Raw genomic sequence first — 18479 nt, 5'->3', positions numbered from 1 at the left:
TATCCCTTAAATTATTTTGGATTGGTAATCAATAATACTTTATACCGTCATTAGGGATTATATATCGCACTTAGAAGAGATAGCTCTTTCCCGAACATGTTGTCAGGTCTACTACAGCTAATCATGCCTGGTTAGTAGTATATCAAGGTCGGTTCTGGATACAAACACCTCCTCTACCGACCAAGCCGCCTATCCGCGTATCCCAGATGCAAACCCTTGAAGGTAACCTCACGCTCGTAAGATAAAACATGCATTGCCGACCGCTCGTCAGTAAGAAAATTTCCCGAATGACCTTGATCGTTGGTAAAAAATCCTCCACATGACCATGGTCGTCGGTAAAACATCCTCCAAATAACCATGATCGTTGGTCAAAAATGCCTCAAATTGCCATAATATTACCCGTTGTGGGTTAAATTGTGCTGTTTGTCGGTAAAGAAAATCATTCTCATCGAGCGGAATCAATAACTGCATTACCGAGCGCACTCCGTGAATCTTCAGGCGTTCGAACGGACCCCGTGGATCCTCGAACATTCGACCGAGAATCCTGGCATGTGTCAGGTTTTGAGAGCTTCCAGAAGGTTCGAAAAGATTCTCCGGCGATCGAGAGGTTTCGAGGGTGGAGGTACGACGTTGAAAAGCACATGCAACGGCCTGGGATGAATCGACTGTGTTTCGACTGAACGGTGAGCGGCCTGCCGACAACAGATTGCGGTGCGACGTTCAATTCTGGAAGGTTCTGAAATTTGTATGCGGTTGCTTCGACCATGAACGAATGTAGGCTAACAAACAATGAATCAAAGACACATCATTTCGGTAGCTTCTAGGAGTTTTTCAAGAATTCTGTGTGCCTGGTGAAAGGAATAAAGCTATAAAAGTCTAAATTTCAGGCCAGAAAGATAGTCTTGCATCTTCAGCTATCATAAAGAAAAATTCAAACAAAGCAGAATCAAGAAAGCGAATCGATCTGTTCTTGAAAAATATTCACGACTTGAAAACCGTTATCAACCAGAAGTCAGGACTCAACCAAGTGACAGAAAAGTTCGCAAATCTAAATTTATTAAGAAACACGTAACTGCTAGACATTTAAAAGAAATGGATTTCACAAAACTCAACAAAGGTGCAAGCATGAAAGAATTTCTGCCGACGAAGAAATTGACAGAGCTGGAAATTTTCAAAATCTACAGATTCACCAACATTGGACGAGGTCAAACAAGGTTTGGGCAGCGTGTCGTAACAGACCTGAACAACGAATTCAGCGTATTCTTACCGGCACGCATTGTGCGACTGCTGAATGAGGACGAGACCCAATATCAGAAATTGGTGCTGACGATGGAGGAGGAGCGATTGCTCTTGCAGTATCTGGGCGGTCAGTACGGTCAAATTGAATTCGAAGATGCGTCGACCCTCGCCTAATTTGTACACCGTACCCGGACAACGTGTAAAGCGTCTCCTTCTTACCAGCATGGACCGTGCGACTACTGAACGTGATCAAGAACCAATTTCAAAAACTTAACAAAAAAACTTTCGAAGAAGTTTCCAATTATTCTACGTTTCATAACCTTCAAGAGAATTGTATGAATTTTATCACAAAGCTTTTATTTTTCTGCTGTACTCATCATATGTATATACATTAACTGTGTATAGATATACTACTACTACGTCGGATGCTGTTGTTTACAGCTCACTGAAACATGTAATAATTTTGGAAATTTAAGATATGATGTATCACACACAAAAGTATTTATCAAATTTGTTCTAAAAGTTGTGAAATGATACCTTAGAAACGTAAGACATATATGTATCACAAAAGTTTCAAGGTTTATAAAGTCAAAAAAAGCAAAAAAATAGAAAAAAAAATAAGTAAAGAAACCAATTAATCGGACTTGTTATAAAAGTCATGAAATTCATTGTATATTACTCTTCATCTTACACTTTCTGGAATAACCTAGTGCCATTCCCCTCTCTTACCAAGCGGGCTGACACACCCGCTTGGTGAATAAATATATGGTTCCGGCTCCCATCCCCGTAGGCTGTGATCGCAAGTTGAATCGCTATAACTAAGAAGTCTCGGGGCAAGTAGTGGGCCCATTCTCGCGGCACACGCATATTGAATAAAATAAATACGTACTCCATTCTCTGAAAAAAAAGTTATTACATGGCTGAAGTCTTGATTATTGATCACAGAATGTTATAAAAAAAAAATATTCTTGTACAACTCACCGATCGAAATCACAATGTATTTGAAATGTTTTTTAAATGTTTTTTTCTTGGTAATAACCTGAAAAAAAACGCACACACGTTAAATTATTTCTATTCACTGAAGTAAAATCAAAAATTGTTGCACACTCAAGGTAAAAAAACTGTATACGTGCACTGATTTCAATCACCCACCTTGACAGTTTAAATTTCAACTGTTGATGAATTCATCCGACGTACGGAGCACCCCACCCTTTTCACAGCTTCTTCATATGTTTTAGGTTCACGATTAAACTAATACCAAATCATAAAGTGGTTGACACTTGCCGGTTACGTTTGCATGATATAACCTTCTCACTCCGTCCTATTGCACTAGTGCGCAGACCTCGAAATCGTGAAACTGACACCGTGGTACAAAGTAAAACATCCCCGAAACGTTCTCGGTGAACGATATCTACTAAGCCTATCACAGTTCCATGTATAACTCTAGCGATTAGTTCACTCTCACAGCTCTCTCTCGTACATGAGGCGTGCGAAACTTCTTCGCCAAGTTCCAAGAACTACCTTGCCATCTTCCACGCTCTGCAGGTTCGTTCGAGTAATATCTTGAAATTTTTTCGCTGAAGAATATTGCATACGGTTGTTCACGAATTTTCGGCAATGTGTGAGTCACGTCGTTGTTGACCCATAAAAGGGACCGTGTCAGCGTTGAGCGGTCATTCTAGAGCAAGCTTTGCAACTCTATCTTTGTCAAGTGCGTGATCGAAGAAGAAGAAACATGGATTCCGGAAAGTGTTTGAAATTAATACAAATCATGGAAACGGCGTTCAAGATTTTATCTGAAAAATCGTCACCGGCAGAGAATGCAAAATGGATTCGATTCAGAACCCAAAATACCAGGCTTTTGAATAAAATCTTACGCAACAACGCCTCAACGATTGGGGAAAATACAAGAATTTTGACGACAATTGGAATTCTGAAATCGTTGACAGCCAAATTTCAACAATTTCAAGGAGTGCATGACCGATTACGAAACCGACGAAGGAGCGATCGAGTACCGTGGGAAGATTTGGAGACAGCTTTCGAGAGTCGAATTAGAACGGGAGCCATTATCAATCCGCGGCACAAAGATTTGAACAGGTTTTTGGCAGATGCGAAACACCTCGTCATTGCAAGACTGAAGAAAATGCTACAAAAAGTGGGAAGTTTGAAAGCAAACTGTGTCTTGTGTTGTAAATTCAATATAATAAAAAACGCCGAACTTGTTGAAGAAATGAAATATTTCGATACCGGAAACCAGATCATCCTCCAGCCAGCTGATATACACAGGTGGTTCGAAGAGAACGTAAAACAAAGAGTGTTGGCCAAGGTGGAAGATTTTCGAAAGAAAGACTCTGGTTGGTCGCTGACCGAAATAATCAATTTGACTGTGAATCTGAACAAGTACGTGCCACTACGAGGCGGTGTGTTCACATACACACCACTACCCATAGATATTCAAGATAAGAAGGCTGTCGTCAACATCCGCAACAGCGACTCATATTGCTTTCTATGGTCGGTCACCGCAGCCCTCTTTCCAGCCAACAAAAATTCCAGCGTGGTTACTTCATATCCACATTTCAGCTCGGTGCTACAATACGACGGTTTGCATTTTCCAATGTCTTCCGATCGGATTCCAAAATTTGAGAAACTTAACGTTCTTCCAATTAACGTTTATGATATAGATTGTATTGAAAATAAGCGCAGTGAAATTGTACCCATTTATTTAAGCCGAAACAAGTCTGATAAACCTACAATCCATCTTTTAGTAATGGAGTCTGAAAACGACGATGACGATGATGGTATGGAAAATATTGAAAAGAATGTAACACATCATGGACTTCCGTTTCCGTTTTGAATGTGAGTGACAGGTGTGCGAAAGAGTCCGAGAGAAAAGGAGAGAATTTAGCAGGATAGCAAAGGTGAGGAGAAAAGGAAATAGGGCAGAGAAGGAGCGGGGAAGACATAGACGGGCGGTCGGGTGAAGGGAATAGGGAGGCAGGGATAGAAGGGAAGGGCGGGGGAAAAAGAAAGAAGGGGGAGAGTTTTGAGGTTAGGCAGAAAGAGCAGGCGGACGGCAACGATTTCGGATAAGATAGGAATAGGCAGTGACACCTAGGGAGTAAGAAGGGGGATAGAGTAGACAGGTAGGCGGCGGATAGATAAGGTAGGGAGCGGTGAAGGAGAGAAAGAGTATGAGTAACGCGGGTGGCCAAAAAGAAGGGGCGAACAGGGAAGAGGAGGAGAAAAAGAAAGGTAGGCCGGGGGCAGTTGCAGCGTTAGGGAGGGATAGGAGGCATAGCCTGGGATCGTCGGCGACGGTGCTAGACTTATGGAAGAGAAAGCGGGAGGAGGAAGGGGAAAAAGGGGAGGAAGAGGCAGACGAGTTGCAGGAAAGAGAAAGAGTATTTGGGAAAAGCAGGAAAGTGCACCGATCGCCGGAGGGTAAGACAGGGGAGGAAGGGAAGGTAGAGGGAGGGGGTATACAAGATATGTTAAGGTTGATTAGGGAAGAGCTAAAGATAGGTCTAGAGGAGGTCAAAGGGCAGGGAAGGGGGATCAGGGAAGAAGTGGAAAAGATTAAAGGCGAAATGGCTAGAAGGGAAGAGCAGTGGGAAGTAGAGAGGGGGGAGATGAAGGAAATGATAAGGGATCTAGGTAAAAGACTAGAAGAGGTAGAAGAGCGGAGAGGGGGTGAGATGGAAAGGGTAAAGGAGAGGCTGATAGAATTAGAAAAGAAGAGTGCAGAAGGAGGGGGAGAAAGGCAGGTACAGGGAAATGCGGAAGTGGCGCAGGTAACAATAGATAGATTAAAAGGGATGGAGTGGGCCATAGAGAGGAAAGAAAGGGAAGAAAGAAGGGGAAATATAGTATTGAGAGGAGCGAGACTTGAGAAGGGAAGAGAAAAGGAAGAGTTGAAAAAGATTTTGCAGCTGATAGGGGTAGAGGTTGAGGTAAAGGATATGTGGGAGGTAGGCGCGAAAAAGGGGGGAGAAAAGGGGATATGGATAGCAAGACTAGGAAATAGGGAGCAAAAGAGGCAGGTAATGGGAAGAAAAAGCCTACTCAAAGGGAGGGAGGAGAGAATAGACGAGGATCTCACCTGGGCAGAGAGAAGAATGAAATGGAAGTTGAGGGAGATAGCAGCTATTGAGGAGAGAAGGGGAAACAGAGTAAGAATAGGGTATGCAAAGATCTGGATAGAAGGGAAAATGTGGAAGTGGGATGAGATAGGAGAAGTGCTTAGGGATGGTACAGGGAGAGCGAGGGAAGGGGGGCAAAGGGAGGGGAGGGGAAAAGTGGGGGAAAGCGATAGGGAAAGGTCAGCAAGCGAGGAAAGACAAGAGGGAAGTATAGAAGCACAGGGAAGGGTACGTAGGGAAAGGCAGTCGGGGGAATGGGTAGTGGGGGGGGACAGAGGCAGGTGGGGAGGGAAATAAGGAGGAGAGAGAGGGGAGTAGGCGAGACAGAAAGGGAGGGGTGGAAAGTAGCTTTTTGGAATGTGGCGGGGCTCGCGAGAAAGGATGAAGATTTCTGGAGGGGGCTAGGGGAGTGGGATGTAATATTTCTAATGGAGACATGGATAGAAAAGAAGGGGTGGGAAAGGATTAGAAATAAGTTGCCAGTAGGGTATAAATGGGAAGTGCAGTATGCGGTTCGAAAAAATAGGAAGGGAAGAGCAATAGGCGGAATGCTATCAGGGGTAAGAAGGGAGATAGTAAGTGGGGAGGGAGGGAGGGAAGAGGTAAAAGAGGGCATGATAGAAAGGAAAATAAGTGTAGGGGGGGAAAAATGGGTAGTAGTAGGAATATACGTAAATGGGGACCTAAAAGAAAAGATAGGGGAATTGAAGGAGCGGGCAGAAGAGATAGAGGGAGGGGTAAAAGTGTTAGTGGGGGGTGATTTTAATGCCAGGACAGGGCAGGAGGGGGGAGGATGCTGGGGAGAAGGAGAGGAGGAGAGTAGGAGTAGGAAATCAAAGGACAGGAAAATAAACTCGGAAGGTAGGCAGCTGGTGCAATTTTTAGAGGAGACAGGATGGACAATAATGAACGGGAACATAGAGGGGGATGAGGAGGGGGAATTTACGTATGTAGGAGGGGCAGGGGTGACAGTGATAGACTACGCTATAGGAGACATCGAGGTGAGGGATAGGGTCAAAAGGATAGAGATTGGGGATAGGGTTGACTCGGATCATCACCCGGTAATAGTGTGGTTGAGGGGGGCAGTGGCTAGGACAAGGAAGGGAAAAAGAGTAGGGGGAACTAATAGAGGAGACTGGACGGAGGAGGGTAGGATGAGGTTTAGAACAGAAGTCAAATGGGAGGGGATAGGAGAAGTGGATGTAGGGAAAGAGATAGAGAAAAGAATAAGGGAGTTTAGACGAGCCTTAGATGTAGGAGGGAGGGGGAGGGAAGCGAAAAAGGGATGGTGGGACGAGGAATGTAGGCGAAAAAAAGCGGAAGTTAGGCAGAGTCTAAGGAAATGGAGAAAGGGGGAGGGGGAAGGGGACGCGTATAGAAAGGAAAGAAGGGAATATAATAGGCTATGCGAGGAGAGGAAAAAGAAAGAAAATGAGGGATTCATAAAAGAAGCAGCGGAAGCAAGGACAGAAAGCAAGGTATGGGAGATAGTTAATAGGGAAAGAAAGAAGTGGAAGAGGGTGAATGAAGAAATAGGAGATCAGGAGTGGAGGGAGTATTTCATGGGAGTATTAGGCGGGGTAGAAAGCAAGGTAACAGAAGGCGGGGAGTCGGTAAATAGGAAGGGGGACGGGGAAGGGGAGCTGCAGAGGGAAGAGATTAAAAAGGTGATAGGAAAGCTGAGGGATGGAAAGGCACCAGGGGGGGATGGAATAGTTAGCGAGGTATGGAGGTATGGGGGGGAAGAAATGGAGCAGTGGATATGGAAAACATGTAACAGAGTTTGGGTGGGGGAGGGCTGGCCAGAGGATTGGAGGGAGGGATTGATAGCGCCGATAGTTAAGAAGGGGGAGGGGAAAAGGGTAGAAGAGTATAGGGGGGTGACTTTGATGCCAACTCTATATAAGGTGTATGCGATGGCATTAGCGGATAGGTTAGAAAGAGAGGTAGAAGAAAAGGGCTTGATACCGCAAAACCAAACGGGTTTCAGAAAAGGCATGGGCACCATTGACAATATATATGTTCTTAACTATTTAATCAATAGGCAGGTGGGAAAGGATAAGGGAAAGATGGTGGCGTTTTTTGTGGACCTGAAAGCTGCTTTTGATTCAGTGAACAGGAAGGTGCTGTGGGAGACTATGGAAAGGAGAGGGGTGAGGGAAGGGCTAAGGGTAAGGATAGAGGAAATTTACAAGGAAACAAAGAGTCGAGTAAGGAGCGGGGGTAAGCTAGGAGAGGCGTTTTGGACAGCGAGGGGGGTAAGGCAGGGATGTCCGCTAAGTCCGCATGTGTTCAACCTGCTGCTGGCGGACTTAGAAGAGGAAATGGGGAGAGGGAGAAGGGTTGGGGGGGTGGAGCTAGCCGGCGGCAGGGTATGCACGTTAGCTTATGCGGATGATATGGTGTTACTAGCGGAAAGTGAAGAGGAAATGGAGGTAATGATTAGGAAGTTAGAAAGGTATATGGATAGGAAAAGGCTGACGGTAAATGTAGGGAAATCAAAGATTATGAGATTTAGGAAAGGAGGCGGTAGAAGGAAAAACATAGATTGGAGATGGAAAGGGAAAAGGATAGAGGAGGTGAAAGAGTTCAGCTATTTAGGGTATAGAGTAAAGTGCAATGGGGGACAGGAAGCACAGGTGAAAGAGAGAGTACGGAAGGCAGGGGTAGTAATGAGGCAGGTATGGGGAATAGGAAAAAGAAGGTTTGGGAGGGATTGGGAAAAAAGGATTTGGTTATTTGACAGGCTAGTATGGACGGTAATAGAGTATGCATCGGAGATATGGGGGTGGAGAGAGTGGAGGGCGGTCGAGGCGGTACAGGATAGATTTTTGAGATGGACATTAGGAGTGGATGGGAGAACACCGGGATATTTAGTAAGGGAGGAACTACAGAGGGAGAAACTAAGGATTAGGGCAGGGAGAAGGGCATGGAATTTTGAAAGGAAGCTGGAGAGAGGGGAGGGTAGCGAGTTAGCTAGGAGATGCTGGGAAGAGATAAGGGACAAGGCAGAAGCTGGGAGGCAGGGATCGAGGTGGGAAAGAGAAAGGGAAAGTTTCTTTGCGGAAAGGGGAGCAGAGAGTAGAGAGGTAGTCGCGAGAAGGGAGAGGGGCGAGATGGAGTTTAGGGAAATAGAGGAGAGAGAGAGGGAAGAACAGAGAAAAGAGAGGTGGGAGAATATAAGGGAATTGAGGTACAACAGATGGTACAGGCTAGTGAAAGGAGAAGGGATACCAGGATATCTGGGAAAGGGATGGGGAGAAAGCAGGTGGATAAGGGTGGCAAGATTTAGGTTAGGAAGCGAGATGAAGGAGGCAAGGTACTGGGAAGAAGAGGAAAAGAGAAGGTGTAGGGTGTGCGGGGGGGAGGAGGAAACATGGGAGCACGTATGGGAAAGGTGCGTAGGCTGGGATAGAAGGGAGGAAAGCTGGCAGGAGGTGGTGAGGGAGATGCTAGGTGAGGAGGGGGGGGGAGAAGTCTGGATGAGAGAATTGGAAAGGATCAGGGATGTACAAGAGAATGAAAGAGTGAGATATGAATGGGAAATGGAAGTCGATTAGGATAAGGACGAATTAGGGAATAGAATAAGGTAAAATAGGATAAGGTTAAGTAAAGATAAGGATAAAAAGTAAGAAAAGGATAAGAGGGAAAGTAAGGGAATGGCAAGGCAATGGCACAGGACACAGGCAATTAGAAATTAAGTAAGGATAAGGTAGGAAGTAAGAATTAGGGTAAGAATAGGTTAAGAAAACATGTAAAAAAAAAAAAAAAAAAATATTGTAAAGGAAGAGGAAAAGGGAAGTCCTTGTAACCCCAAGGGGAACAATAAAGATTACATACACATACATGTAACACATCATTTTGCATGCATTCGGAATTTATCGCGGTTGACAAGTTCCCAAATTTCTAAACGTGATGGTCGTACTTGGTTGTGCGATAGGTGTGTATCACACTTTCAATCTGAATCCGGTGTTTGTTCAAGCACAATGTAGATTGCATGAATTTGATTAAAACCAAAGTTATCTTACCAGCAGATGAAGACAAGATTCTCAAATTTGAAAATTTTTAACACAAAGAAACCGTCCCGTTCTGCGTTTACGCAGATCTAGAATGTTTACTGCAGCCCACACATGAAAGTTTTGGGGAAAATAGAACAATTTATCAGCAGCATTCTCCGTACAGTATAGCTTACTATCTACCTTGTGCGTTTAAAGTTTCGCTTTCAAAATTCAGAATTATTCGCGGAGAAACTTGCATCCAATGGTTTGTGAATGAGTTAAAGGAATTGGCACATTCGTTAAAGGGACTGTTGACTGTCGTTACCATGAAAGCACTAAATTTCAATCAGATCAACAAATTTGATTTATCGACGATCCGTTACATTTGCAAAAACCCGTTTACACCCACAGACGCGAAACATCGTGATCACTGTCATTTCACGGAAAAGTACAGTGGTGCTGCTCACCGCAGCTGTAATCTAAATTACCAAAATTCGCACACTATCCCAGTGATATTCCACAATCTGTCGGGTTATGATATGCATTTTCTGATCAAAGCCCTGGCAACGTCATTCGAAGTTACTCTTAAACTTTCACCTGTTAATAAAGAAAAGTAAATTTTCTTCACTAAACTCGTTAAGGGAACGGATGTAACGTTCCGTTTCATAGATTCGTACCGTTTCATACCTAGCAGCCTCGATAAATTATCATCGTATCTGGACGATTGTCAAAAAACAAAAACACGTAAATTCTGCAGTAGCGTGAACAAGTTTCGGTTATTGACGAGGAAAGGTGTCTTCCCGTACGAATACATAGGCAGTTGAGAGAAGCTCGAGGAGCAACATTCACCAGCCAAAGAACAGTACTATTCAAAATTGAATGACCGGAATATGTCAGACGACGATTACGCACACGCGTGCGACGTATAGCGAACTTTCAATGTTACAACTTTGGGAGAGTATTCGAACTTGTATTGACAGACGGACGTGTTTCTACTAGCCGACGTATTTCAAAATTTTTGACAGAATTGTTGGACGCCGTACAAACTAGACCCATTACATTACTACACAGTGGCCGGTCTGTCGTTTAATTCAATGTTAGAATGTACAGGCATCGAACTCGAGCTTCACACCGACATAGATATGGTTATGTTCATCGAAAAAGGTATTCGAGGTGGTGTGTTACAGTGCTCGAACAGATACACAAAGGCTAAGGATGAATATATGAGAGAGGATTTCAATCCAGAAGTCGGAGAATCTTCTCGCATGTACTTTGACGTTAATAGTTTGTACGATGCAGCTATCAGCTTTGCTCTGCCGTGTAATTCTTTCGAATGGGTGTCAGGTTTCACAGAGTGCAACGTTCGTGCAATCTCGAATAATGCGGAGTATGGTTACATGCTGGAGGTAGATTTGGAATATCCTAAAGAACTGCATGAAACTCATAAAGATTTACCATTGTGTCCGGAGCACCATGTTCCTCCGATTTGGAACAATGAACAGTCTAAATTGACGGCCACGCTACTTTCCAAGAAAAACTACTTTGTTTACTATCGCGTATTGAAGCAATGTTTGGAATTAGGCTCAAAAGTATTCAAATTTCACAAAGTTCTCAAATATCGGCAAGCACCGGGGCTGAAAAATTACATAGATTTAAATACCGATTCACGGAAAAAATCTCAGAACGAATTCGAGAAAAATTTTTACAAACTGGTGAACAACGCAGTTTTTGGCAAAACAATGGAAAACGTGCGAAATTACGGAGATTTCGATTGATCACCGAATGGGATGGACGGTACGGTGCTAGAGCTACCATAGCCGAACCTAATTTTCACAGCTGCACCGTTCTCGACAAAGAGATGACTAACGTCGAAATGAGTAAAACGAAAGTCAAGTTAAATAAACCATTGTATGCAGTGTAACGTGGCATTTCGGGTAGGAATGCGCGTCACAAGGCACTCCCTGAACCTTGGGCGGAGTCCAGGAATAAGGGTTTCTGAGATCGAGTCGCAAAATAATAACAGAGAGCGCCAGAACTGGAGTCACGCATCCGAGTTTCGACAGGGACGCAATAGCGAATTACGACTAAGATATTGCAGGCTTTTGTTTTTATTTTTTTTCTTAAGTACACCGGCCACAAGCCAGCAACCAACACCGACGCGGAAAATATTTCGAGGCAAGGCGAAAACGCGTAGATCTCGCGTAAAACATACCGAGGCCGCGGAGGGGTAGCCAACGCAGATCCCTGCAGCACGGGAATCCAAGGCGGACGCGATTCTCGCTGGCGGCCGGCGCGCTGCAGCCTTCCCGCTCACCCCGCCTACACCTGACCAAGGCAACCGGGAGAGACCGGCTAGCGACGAGGGAGCACCACCCCGCCCAACCCCAAGACACCGTGGAGCTGCGCGGAAGACGACATCGCGATCTAGCGTTAAGTTCTGCGTCGCGAAGCGACGACAGGTGCGCGTCAAGTTGCGCAATCTCTGAAATCGATGACAGATCGATTGTTACGCATTCTTAGGGTGATGACGTTATGAAGGATTAGCCTGACGAGATTGGCGTCGCGGCCGGTCGACCATCTGAGATTACTCTCGTTCTGGCGATCTAGCAAAGCGGTGTTATCTATTGGCGTTGAAATTGATTTCAGTTTTGCTTTGTTTCTGCTACTGAAACAAATTTTGAGTGTCGTAGCGGGGAATTGCATTGAGTTTCGTTCTCATCTCCTTCCGTTGCTTGGGGAAAATTTGACAGGCGTTACGAGGGACGATGGCCGACCACCGCCACGAGGGAGTCGGAGCTTTTGTGTCATGGATGTGAAGCGGTCAGCGTTGCTGATTTTCTCGCGATCAAATTTCGAGAGTAATTGAGCGAGGGCTTGTCCGAGAAAGGGTAGCCGTTTGTAATTTGCATGACGAAAAATCCCCGAAATTCATTTGCTGATTTTTTCGTTTGGGTACCGTTGCCTGAGTTGCGCGGAATAATGTAGAGCCAATTTTAAGTGACCGAGCTGGTGGAGTAAGATCACGGGTTTGAGTCGCGACAAGACAACTGCAATTTGGAAGTAACGAAATTCCGTTACTCTGGGTCACGTCAATTCAAGTACGATAAAGCGTAACTTCGCGTGTAGGTCGCGAGTCGTCAAAGAGGGAGCGTTCGCACTCGCCAACTGCGTTCAGACGTCGCGAAGAAAGCCAAGTCCGGATGCGTTCAGATAACAGCCAGGCGATTGCCGTGGTGACCGACGCCATTGAAAATAACGGCTAGAGATGCGAATAGCTCGTCCAGTCACATTTTTTTGTTTTAGTTTATGAATTATTGTTTATTAGTAAGGTGGCGATTAGCGTACGTAAGCATAAGAAATTTTCTAGATTTATTAACGGTCGCGGTTAGCGCGTCGATTATGATTTGGGTTTATTTTTTGTCTAGCGGTTAATTGTTAAGTGGCGATTAGCGCCGTAGTTAGTAGATGACGGTCGCGGCTAGCGCGTCAAGTCAAATTTCGTCTTTAGTTTTGAGTTGTTGTTAATTTTTCAGACAGCGACTAGCGCGAGTAGGCATAAGAAGTCGTTCAGATTTAGTTACGTTTTTTTTCTTCCTTTCTTATAATGTGATTCATTTTAGAGGTTAGGTTTGCAAATTAACAAGACCTGGTGTTGCTCCGAAAACAAAGATTTTTATTTTATCCTTTTTCTTCCTTCAGGGATCTGTGCATCTTCTTATTTCATTAACAAACTCTCACCTGAAAACAAAGAAACGACATTTATGTTCTTTGTTTAATTTGCCGATTTCTCCTTAACGTTTCACTATTCTGTCTTTTATTTTAAGCCTCTTTGACACATGGCTTTTCTCTCTTATCTCTACCGTCTATAGCGACCCCGGGTTTACCGACATGGCGCATGCGCCTTTTAAAGAAATATATTTTCTTTACATATTATTATTTTTTTTGGTTAGTTAAACTGAGTATTTGAGTACGAATTGCGAATGGCATGTTCCCTATTGTTATTTTTTTGGTTTATAAATTTTAAGTCGGAATGAGCGACGTTTGAATAATTATTTTTTTTGTATATTTTTTTTTGTTTGTATTATCGTTGGCCAAAAACATATGAATGGATTCTATCATTTCTCTGTAAAATAACGTGTTGGTGTTGCGTATCTTGCTCTCTCTCGCTACCTCAAAATTACCCCCCCCCCCCCCTCCCTCGCCGCGGTACTGAGCTAGCGAGCATATCGTCGCGTCATAACGCATCAACGATTTCGAGGCGTGTTCATCACGCTAGGGGCCCAACAAATCGCAATATTTTTTTTAGATCCAGGGTACTTCGTGGACGCCGAAATATTGTACACGAGGTGAGTTCTTCGTCATTTTCTCCGAATGAACGAGGTGCAGGAAAAATCCACGTCACAGCAGGTTTCTCCATCCTGTATCTGTCTAAGACATATGTCTACGATTTTTATCATAATTATGCTGAACGGAAATTTGGCAACAAAGCGAAATTAATGTATACGAATACCGACAGTTTGATTCACAACTTCACCGTCCCCGACATACACGAACATATGAAGGAGGACTTGCATAGATTCGATACGTCTGATTATCTGCTTGATAACGCTTATGGAATGCCTCTAGCGAACAAAAAAGTCCTCGGCTCAATGGAAGATGAGAATAACGGAAAAGTGATGTTGGAATTTGTAGGATCAAGAGCAAAATTGTACGCATTCCGAGTGTTGAGAGATGAGAGAGACAATGAATGTGCCAAAGGTGTCAAAGAATCAGCGTTGAAAAAAATAACTTTCCACGATTATTTGGAATATGCTTTCAAACGTGAAAATTTGTCTCCAAATCGGCATTTGATATGAGGCCGAAAGCACGAGGTATACACTGTAGAACAGAAGAAATAGGCACTGAGCTGGAATGACGACAAGCGGATCGTGTTTCAAAACACAACCGACACGCTTCCGTGGGGTCACAAGCCTGCGTCTTAGCTTTGTAATTACCGTGTCGTGATGTGTGTAGGATTTTATTTATAACTGTACCATGATGTATAGAATATTATCACGTGGGAAAGTGGATGAAAACGCTCCGAAATATGAAAGATTGTACAACGATGCGTATGACTGTCGATTGTATGAAAAATAAAGATGCATACTTGTCATGTATCGGGTGTAAAATAAAAAGGCACATACATTTTTACAAAAATTCATTTATTTAATGTTACATATCCGATTCGTTTATCCAACTGGCGTGTGTATTGTCAAAACCTAACCACTCAACGTATAATTTTTTCCACACTTCTTGAGCACCTTCTCCGCCAGATCGATATCCGGATGTTCAACCTTGAGGAGCTCTCGTTCGTAGAAACCACTAGCGATGGATTGATCTTGGTAGTCTTTGAGTTTATACGTCACAGGATTAGTATTTTCGACCCGACTTATCGTGAATATTTCAGTCGTCCGAATGGGAGTGTCACCTTTCTCGAAGACATTTTTGAATTCGCTGATTCGAACTTTGTCGCCGGATTTGAACTTTGCAGATTTGGTAGGTATCGCTCGAAGCCCTCCGTACGCCTGACGTAATAACAGCCTTTCGTTTGCAATGGTGACATCCGACGGTTCCATTTGTATGGTTTCATGTTTCTTGTCGTAGGTCGATATCGAATCGGGTAAGATGTCGAGCCACTTGTAGCTTCCTTGCAAACTGAACCACTTTCACATTTGACCTTTCAGCGAGCGATTGAAGCGTTTGCAAATCGAAGCCTTCAAATTACTGTACATGGAGTTGAGTTTAATTTCGTAGCGTGACATAAGGGATTTAAATTTTAAATTGTAAAATTCTGTTTCTCTGTCGACGTGTGAATTTTTCGGTACCTGTCGTTGGAGAAGCACATATTTCACTGTCTTCGTAACATCATTTCCAGACTTGCTCTTTATTGGTTTAGCCCACGCGAACTTTGAAAAGATATCAATAACTGTGAGCATGTACTTGTAGCCTTTGTTTTGTCCAGTGTACGACATCACATGAACGAAATCAGCCTGCCAGGTCTCGTCGATATCGCGCACGTCTATACGTCGACGCGGGTAATTCCGGCGTGCAAGCTTATGCAGTTCCGTCACCAGTGCTCACTTTTTCTTGTTCATTTTCAACGCTCTTACTCCGGTGTGCAATTTGGAAATTATTTCTGCGTTTCGAATCGACAGGTCGCTGCCTGTTTTAAAGTCTGCGTAGAAGGTATTCAAGGCTTTCTCCGTGGTGATCTCCAAAGCTTTGATCATCTGACCAAGGTTGTCGATTTATTTTTGCAGCACGTTAAATTTTCGTCGTAAGATTTTTGAAGTTACAACTTGTTCTGAAGTTGTTCGGCTCTGTGGCATCTGCGACATTGCACAGTCTCTTGTTCTCTATATCGTAATGCCCGTCCGCTGTTATTTGAAACCCGACACCCGGAGGACCGCAAGTGCTCGCAGCTGTGTTTTTATTGAGCTGACGTCGGAACACGTCGATGCTCATCTCGTGAATAATTGCAGAGTCGACGAGAATTGGCTAATAAATGATTCCGGCTTTCCGTAATTCTTCTAGAATCGACATAATTTCATTGTTATGACTTGTATTCCCAGCCGCTTGAGATGCCATTAGCTAACAAAGACTTTCTATCAGCTTGTTAGCGTAGTCCAAGAAAATATGATCTGTTTTGACACCTTGTAGAGTAACCCAAGCCTGAGGTAGCAGAACACCTTTGCCCGTACGCTTCGACATCTGTGACGATGGTAATACGCCTTTGCCTGGCGTAAAAATATTGAGCAGCTTAGCAATTGAATGCTTGAATTTGGCGCTCTGAGCACATCGGGTAGGCTCGGTGGCGCTATAGTACTTTCTGAGAGCATTTGTTGCGAGAAAGATATTTTTGTAATTCTCTTCGTCGTTGCTGGTAATGTGAGCGCTGTTGGGCATTTTTTTAAACAGCTGGTGCAGCAGTCCCTGAGTTTTCGAATGGAGCGTGCCGCCTATGCCAACGAAATTGCCCTTGAAGCTTATTGATAAGTCGCCAACCATCAGCCCAGCATTAGAAAGACTCCGTACCCCGTACACGGTATTTAACTCGTGCTGTCTTTGTTTATCGTTGAGAATCTCAAGATATTTTTTCTCTCATCTCACCGACGATTCTGTGACAGTTTGATCCTTTTTCTCTGCAGTTGCAAAAGAATCTTTTACTCCCATTTTGTTCTACGACTCATCCTTCGTTCCAGGTTTGAGTTTTTCCTTCACCTCTTCCTTGACAAGTTTCGTGCATCGAGTAACATTGACTAATTCCTGCAGCGGGGTTACCACAGGTTTGAAGATATCCTTTATTGTTTCCTGCAGCGACTCTTTTCCCATCCTAAGGATTCTGTGCTTAAGACGAATCGCATTACTCGCTCGAGCGATGCGATGCAAGACTTATTTTCCCTTACAAATTTCCCGCATGTTGACATACCTAGTTCTGGGAAGCTACTGTTTCGTCGCCTTCATAGATCGTGTATTTGATTCTTATGTCATGTTCATAAGATTGTCGAATCCCTTCCTATACCGACTATTACCGAGCTTTCTATACTTGTCGATCACTAGGAGCCCATATTTGTCACCGTTTCGGCATGCCGTACACAAGTCTTTGAACTCTACGTACGACATATCGGTGTTTATATGATCGTTGTACACATGTCTCAGATTTATCTCGTTATGTTTGAATAAGACCAGCAAGTTGGTGTTGTCGCGCATGAGATGCTCAGGGATTCGAGCGTACGTCTGAAGAAGATAGAAACAGTCCACGTCGTGATTTCTACCCATACAAAAGTACGTGCGTATCTATCCTACTTCCCGCACGCTACGTCATCGAATATCATGATCGAGTGAGGTTGCGCCTCGTTCGGTGCAATGACGTGCTCATGCTCGTTAAAAGGATAATACTCAACACCGTCGACATTTTCGAGCACTTGACTCAGAAACTTGTATTTCGGTTGATTGAGAGATTTTAAGTAAACGTACGGGTTTTCGAACCTTAAGCCGTTGGGATGCGTTATAAGCGCAAATAATGCGTTGGTTTTGCCACAGTTAGACGGTCCGCAGAATATCGCACGTACACTACTGGGCAACAATTCGCCTTGGGGTTTTTTCCGGTTTGTACTCTGCTGCATGAATTTGTTCAAATTCATCACGGGCAGCTCGGTCGATTGTGTCTCGAACCTCATCTCGAACGTGACTGGCTGGATTTTCTAGAAATGCATTGCTTACAATAACTTCCTCTTAGTCGCAGAGCAGACATGATTGTGCACACACGTGATCGTGAGCAATCCTCAAAAAAGCAATCAAGTGGAAAAGGTTTGGTAAATAGCATTGTCAACAAACTCCCGATCGAGCTGCATGTTCCCAGTTATCAATACTGCGGTCCTGGTACGAAATTGACAAAAAGACCCGCGAGAGGCGATTCCGGTGTCAATTCTCTCGATGCCACGTTTAAGGAACACGATATAGCGTATTCGGAAACTCGTGAGAACCTTGAAGCGAGAAGCGTCGCGGATAAAATGTTAGCCGAAAAAGCCTGTAAGCGGGTTCTCGCCAAGGACGCAAATTTGGGTGAGAAGACAGCCGCTTGGGCTATGGCTAACACGATGAAGCTGAGAACAAAGTTAGGCATGGGATGTCGAAAACCAAAGAACGTTTCCTTGAACAAAATCATACGAGCGGCGAAACAGTCTATGATTCGGAGCTACGACGCGAAAACGTGCATTAAGTTTGCACTTAAAGATGCTCGAGAAGCTGTGGAAAAAGAAGGCGGTAAACATAATGTCCGATCACCGCGCGTTCTACCGGTACCCTCAAAAGTTGGCGGATATCCACCTTTTTTCATACCTACTTTTGCCGGTCTCAGCGCTTCATGTGCGTTGGCGGGGGGTGCTGCGGGTATAGCAAAGGCTGTGAACGATGCGAGCGCGGCTAAACGAGAATTGGAGGAAAGAAAACGGCATAACAAAACGATGGAAGCGATCGCCCTAGGTGGAGGTCTCCATCTCAAAGCTTATAAAAAGGGTTTCGGTCTTCATCTTTCAAAAAACTAAGTGTGATGCTACCACGC

At 44.1% G+C, this 18479-nt stretch overlaps 3 protein-coding genes across 3 annotated transcripts in view; 1 reads left to right on the top strand and 2 right to left on the bottom strand.

The window, feature by feature from the left end:
• The window catches only part of Fife (regulating synaptic membrane exocytosis protein fife), a 2091151-nt gene that overhangs the window by 1838248 nt on the left and 234424 nt on the right, over positions 1–18479 (bottom strand). The gene's annotated exons all lie outside the window — the stretch shown is intronic.
• Positions 4431–5675, top strand: LOC138191298 (golgin subfamily A member 6-like protein 22). Its single transcript, XM_069137941.1, has one exon. It carries the CDS (start codon positions 4431–4433, stop codon positions 5673–5675), a length of 1245 nt encoding a protein of 414 aa, XP_068994042.1.
• On the bottom strand, positions 14635–15387 carry LOC138191297 (uncharacterized). Its single transcript, XM_069137940.1, has 2 exons — positions 15241–15387; positions 14635–15078 (listed from the first exon to the last, which is right to left on the bottom strand). The coding sequence occupies exons 1-2, from the start codon at positions 15385–15387 to the stop codon at positions 14635–14637; spliced, it is 591 nt and encodes a 196-aa protein (XP_068994041.1).

Source organism: Neodiprion pinetum, chromosome 7 (genome assembly GCF_021155775.2).
Source record: "Neodiprion pinetum isolate iyNeoPine1 chromosome 7, iyNeoPine1.2, whole genome shotgun sequence".
In the NCBI taxonomy this organism is placed as follows: Eukaryota; Metazoa; Arthropoda; class Insecta; order Hymenoptera; family Diprionidae; genus Neodiprion; species Neodiprion pinetum.
Note: the sequence above shows the minus strand (reverse complement) of the source record. Positions and strands in the feature narration are given on the sequence as shown.

Coding starts and splice junctions, on each gene's coding strand:
- LOC138191297 (XM_069137940.1), bottom strand. CDS start 15,387: ATGTCGTACACTGGACAAAACAAAGGCTACAAGTACATGCTCACAGTT. Junction 15,079..15,240: donor ATGTGCTTCTCCAACGACAG/GTACCGAAAAAT, acceptor CAAATGTGAAAG/TGGTTCAGTTTGCAAGGAAG.
- LOC138191298 (XM_069137941.1), top strand. CDS start 4,431: ATGAGTAACGCGGGTGGCCAAAAAGAAGGGGCGAACAGGGAAGAGGAG.